General features: G+C 43.0%; 1 protein-coding gene across 3 annotated transcripts in view; it reads left to right on the top strand.

Annotated features, from left to right (window-relative positions):
- The window catches only part of Pi4ka (phosphatidylinositol 4-kinase alpha), a 161,424-nt gene that overhangs the window by 71,659 nt on the left and 83,765 nt on the right, over positions 1–6,000 (top strand). For all 3 annotated transcript variants that reach the window (XM_029567858.1, XM_029567857.1, XM_008842235.3), the window contains 2 exons: positions 2,358–2,526; positions 5,741–5,791. In XM_029567858.1, the coding sequence (XP_029423718.1) occupies positions 2,358–2,526; positions 5,741–5,791 (220 nt within the window). The remainder of the gene's footprint in view (positions 1–2,357; positions 2,527–5,740; positions 5,792–6,000) is intronic.

Below are 6,000 nucleotides of genomic sequence, written 5' to 3'. Positions count from 1 at the left end.
ATATCTGATTATTACTAGTCACAGTTGGTTACTTTCTGAGCTCCTTGGCATCTGAGCATGGATATAAAGTCATCAGGTAGATTTCAATGGTAATGTTTTTCACATCTACTAATTAATAAGGAACAACATAGTTAACCTTTTAAACTTTCTAGTACCTCGCCTATAGATATAACAACTCATAGGTTGTGGCAAAACCTGCATCTGTACTGAACATGTACAGACTTTTTCCTCATCAACATTCTCTAAACAATAAAGCTAAAGTACTTTTCAAGACTCGGCGAAGTGGTACACACTTTAATCCTAGCACTTAGAAGGTTGAGGCAATAGGATTAAGAGTTCAAGGACACCTGGAGACACATTGCAAGCTCCAGGCTAGCCTGGGCTACATAGTAAGATCCTATCTCAAAAAAAAAAATTGCAGCATTACATCACATTAAGTATTATGGGTAATTTTAGAGATGATTTAAGTATGTAGGAGTATGTGCATAGGTTATATACAAATTACATGCCAGTTTATTTACTTTTTGTTTTGTTTATTGAGATAGGATCTTGCTATGGTAGCACAAGCTGGCCACAAATTCATGATGTTCCTGCCTCCCTGCCTTCTGAGTACTGAGATTACCAGTGAATGCTAGCACACCCTTTTATATAATGACATAAGCATCCTCAGATTTCTTATATCTTTGGGGATCTTGGAACCAGTTTCCCATGGATAGTGGGGAACAGTTATACGTCAGTGCTTTCTCACTGCCTCCATTGTAAGCCTAGTCCTAGACTGGGGACCCACTCAGGCTCACCTCTTCTTTTCTATCCTGGTCTCTATAACAGAACTGACACCAAGCCAATATGCCCCCCCCACACACATTGTTTCCTTACTCTGGAAGTGTCTGCTAGGGCTCCCTGCCCCTGGGCACCTCCTTCTCTTTGTCCTTCCTTCTGCTGGCTTCTTTCTGACCCCAATGCACATCTTGCTGCTCTTTTTAAAATTTATTAATTAAAAAAATTTTTTTTTGTCTTTTTGAGACAGGGTCTCCCTCTAGCCCCAACTGTCCTGGAACTCACAGAGATCTGCCTGCCTCTGCCTCCTGAGTGCTAGGACTAAAGGCATGCACCACCACACCCAGCCTATTTGTATTTATTTTATGTGTGTGAGTGTTATGCCTGCATGTATGTAAGTGCATCCATTTCGTGCATTGCCCCCAGAGAACAGAAGAGGGTGTCAGATTCCCCTGGAACCGGAGTTATGGATGGTTGTTAGCTGCCATGTGAGTGCTGGGATTTCAAACCCAGGTCCTCTGCAAGACCAGCCAGTGCTCTTGGCCACCCCTCCAATCCCATCTTGCTGCTCTTTGCCCTTGCTTTGTGTAGTACCTGCTAGTCTTCTTGGTACCATTTCTTCAGCTTCTGGTTCAGTTTGCCCTTTTCCTCATTGTCAGGCTGGGGATGTAACCCAGTATTAGAGCACTTGCCTAGCATGCACAAGGCCCCAGGTCCCAACACACACACACACACACACACACACACACACACACACACACACACAGTCCCCAAAATTTGTCTTCTTACTAATAGGAGCATTTGATGTTTTTTTTTTTTTCTCTTGCCGTACCAGATTGTACCTAACTGTGAAGGAGTGTCTTTTGTCATTATTGCCATTTGCTAGGGACCAGACCATGCTCAATGCTTAACTCTTCCCACTTATGAAGAGAGAATTACTATCCTCATTTTACACAGTAAGAAACCAAGGCTCAAAGCCTTAAGTGTCTCATTCACAGTCACACAACATGAAAATAGCAGAGTCTAGGTGATTGCAGAGCTGTAGGGCCTAGTTTAAAACATCTGGTTGAAAGGGTAACATTGGCTTCACATTTGGGGTTTGTGTGGGATGACCACAGTCCTAAGGCAGGTAGTCCTGTGACTCCTGAGTGTTCACTAATAGTAGTATCAGTTCCAAGGTTGGGGAGGAACTGATCATCACATCAAAGATTTATGGGTAGTGAATGGTGTTAAGGCTGCCTGTGATTTAAGAGAGAAAAGCAGAGCTCAAGCAGAAGTCTGGGACTTACTACTTCCACATTTCAGCTGTCCAGGAGACTCTTAACATTCAGAGGGTAATCAAGGTCCCTGGTATCCAGATTTTTGGACCTCAGTTCAGAGAGCCATGGTCATTTCTTTAGCCATTTACTTTCAGGGACTGTTTGTCAGGGAAGATGGTATATTCATAGCCTCCTGAGAGTTCTTGGTTCTCAGGTGCATGGTAAGGCAAGTGAGGCCCAACTGGAGCTTCACCTCTATTGCACATCTACCAGCATAACTGAAGGATTGGCAGTGGGTATGATTTTGTTCCTTCTCTTCAGGCACTGCTCCCTAGCAGTGATCAATGCCCTGGCCAACATTGCAGCCAACATTCAGGAAGAGCACCTTGTGGACGAGCTGCTGATGAACCTGCTGGAGCTGTTTGTACAGCTAGGACTGGAAGGGAAGCGAGCCAGCGAGAGGGCAAGTGAGAAGGGTCCCGCCCTGAAGGTAGGAAGAAAGAGGCCGCTTTCCTAATCCACATCTCTGCCCTGCTGGCCAGGGTTAAGTTTTGAGGCACTCACTACCTTGGTTGAAATTCAGTGCTTTCTTTGGATGATTTAATTTTTAGGTCTTTGCTTTTGTGGTTCTGGGGATCAAACCTAGAACTTCACATATACTAAGTGTGTGTTTCACCACTGACTTATACCTCTACTACCTGTTAAGTGATTTAAATATATCTGGAGAAGGCCAAAAAACAAGGAGTGGGTTCTCACTCAGGGATGCTGGCAGGAGTCAGGGGAGAGGGTGGCAGCTTTCTTACCAGATTGCATCTGGCTTATGGTAGCCTAGCATGAGCTCTTTCCTAGATTCCTCTGTCCCTCTGTCATTCATTATGAAGCATGGTGTTGAGGGTGTCCTGTGGCTAGGCCTAGGCTGAAGAGGACCTTAAATGCCTATCATTAGAATATAACAACATCAGAGGTGCTAAATTTGATCTAATATCAGGCTGTCCAAGAAAGGTAGCTCCATGGGAACAGACAAAATGCTCCTTTTGAATGCCCCCATAGATTATTTGGGGGTGTTCAAGGCAGGGGAGGCCTCTTATCCCATCATCTCATAAACAGCTCCTGGGAACCAGGTCCTCTCCCATATTTCTACTTAAATTGTTCCTCTTACATTGTTTCTTCCTCTTTTTTCCAGTTACTGTTCTCCCATTGTGTGCCAGGTATTGTCCTCAGTCAGTGGTCAGCCCACTTTCTATAAAAAACCAGGCTGTCAAAATAGGCATTGCAGGCCCAAGACAGTTTCTGTTGCAGCTCAGCTCTGTTGTGGTAGCTGAGAGCAGCTATAGCTTCAGTTTCCTGGCTCTTGTTAGATTTGAGGGGGTTAAATAAACAAGACAGAATCTCTGTACTTGTGCGGCTTCATAGACATATGGAGCACAGCAGTGTAGCAAGGGGCACTTTAAACTAGGTTAGTTGGGAATACCTTGCTTAAGGAGGTAATGTCTGAGTTGGCAACTACATGAAATCCTCCCTGTGACAGTCTTGGCCAAGAGGGAGTAGCTGGTGCAAAAAAATGATGCCAAGACCCTGCTCATAATTCAGCCTTGCTCTTCTGGGCCCATCTAGCAGTTACCTGGTAACTAATGTATCAAGATTCCTAGAAAACTGAGGCTTTCTTGGTGCATAGGGCATCCAGCAGGGCCTTAAACATTAGGTTTGTAGGGATTTCTGGTGATGCAGGGAGATACTAAACACTTAAGAAGGAAGTGTTGGCCAGGCATAATGGTGCATGCCTTTAATCCCAGCATTCGGGAGGCAGAGCCAGACTGATCTCTGTGAGTTCGAGGTTAGCTGGGGCTACAGGGAGACCCTGTCTGAAAAAGACCAAAAAAAAAAAAGGAGATGTCAGTGTGTCTGGAGCCTTCTCTCCCCCCAAGAATGCTCTTCTTGTGCTCAGTTTAGTTAACCTAATAAGACCTGTGGCTGCTCCTATCTGCCTCCTCTTGCTACATCTTTTTTAGTTTCAAGACTCCTGAAATTGAATGCCTATCACAGGGGAGGAGGGCAACACTGGGATCCCCTTTTTTGTCCCTTGGGTACAAAGGTGGGAATTCTATTATTTGTAGAGTAGTTACTGCTTACCAGCTAAGTAGTAAACAAGCATATATTTACTAAAGAGCTGCTGAACTCTTCCCATTAAGGTAGGCCCTTCTGGAATAAGGGGAGTTTGTGGTGGAGGGTGCTGATTCACAACTACCCTGTGAAGGACAAGGGGCTGTGATTATAATTCAAACTAAGCTGGATGTGGTGACACATGCCTTTAATCCCAGCACTGGGGAGGCAGAGACAAGTGTATCTGAGTTTGAGAAACAAAGCATAGGAATTCCAGGCCAATCAGGGCTATACAACAAGACACTGTCTCAAAAAGAAAAAAAAAGCTAAACTAAGGCCCATGGGTTGTTCCACTTTGCTGTGTAGCCCTGAGGCTTTGGGTTTCCTGACTTGGAACCAACAGAGCCACTGCTTATCTACTACAGCCCAAGAAATTCTGTCTGTGCCCCTGAGTGACTGTGCGGCCTTGGCAAGGTATCCAGACCCTCTGTGGATCTCACCAGAAGTTAGTGGGTCCTCAATGAAACGCCTTCAGTTTCTGTTATAAATACAGAACGTAGTTGAATGTGCTAAGTGGATGCTTTTAGAACTTTGACTAATCAGTGTCTGTTGTAGGTTAGACATATTTTGGGGGATCTAGCCAAGGAACTTAACCCTTTATTAAATTTTCCAATTTTCCCTAACTTATAGAAAAGATACAGAAACATAAATAATAAAGTAAAAAGTATCCACAATCCCTCTATGTAGATAAAGTCATTGAAAATACTTTGTCAGAGTTTCTTCCCTTTCTATGCATATGTCTGTTACCTAAAATTGAATCAGAGCTTACTCTTAAATCCTGATTTGTTTTCATTTGATATCTGCTATGAGCAGTTTTCCAAGATGACTAAATATTTTTCAGAAAATTGTCTTCTTTTTAAAAAAAAAAAAAGTACTTATTTTTATTCAATGTGTATAAGTGTTTTGCCTGAATGTATGTAAGTGCACCAGTGTTGTGCAATGCCCACAGGGGCCACAAGAGGGTGTCAGATCCCCTGTAACTGGAGTTACAGTTGTTAGCTGTCATGTGGGTGCTGAGAACCAAACCTGGGTCCTCTGTAGGGCAACCAGAACTCTTAATCTCTGAGCCATCTGTCCAACCCCAGAAAATTGTCTTCTTAACAGCTATTTCATTATGCACAAGTACCATGCTTTTTACAATCTTAAATTAATGATTTGTGTTTAATACTTAAGTTGTTTGCCCCTAGTGTTAAATTTATGCTAGGGCTAAGAATGTAGCTCAGTGGTAGAGTGCTTTTGTAGCATATGCAAGATCCAGGGGTCAATCCTCAGTGCGCACACACACACAACACACACACACACACATACACACACACACACACAATTAAATTATGCTGTGTGGGGCCTGGGGTGTTCATAGCTTTGGTGTTTAGCATGGGAAAGGCCCTAGAATTAAAAAAAAAAAAGTACCATATGAACATCTTTATACCACTGTGTATACATCTCATCATTTCTTTTAGATTAGGAAATTCTAGGTCTGTATAATACTATTGGGTTTTGGTTGTTTGCAAGTGAGTTTGTCAATGACATCTGTTCTTTTCTAGGCTTCTAGCAGTGCTGGGAACTTGGGAGTACTCATTCCTGTAATAGCTGTGGTAAGTATTCATATGTATGTTTGATGGCTTAAAATCCTAGTTACTGCACTCCTGTTTCCAATGATATACATAGATTCCTTTTAAAAATGCTGATCTAAAATCCTAGTAATGGTGTAGATGTAGCTGTTTCAGTCATTACTATCAATTTGCTGTGTCAGTCCATAGGTATAACTCCTTTTCTGTGCCCTGCCCAAACTTCCTTGACTTTC

The sequence above is a fragment of the Nannospalax galili genome, unplaced genomic scaffold (assembly GCF_000622305.1).
Source record: "Nannospalax galili isolate Female #2095 unplaced genomic scaffold, S.galili_v1.0 scaffold321, whole genome shotgun sequence".
In the NCBI taxonomy this organism is placed as follows: Eukaryota; Metazoa; Chordata; class Mammalia; order Rodentia; family Spalacidae; genus Nannospalax; species Nannospalax galili.
This window is presented reverse-complemented; position numbering and strand designations above follow the sequence as displayed.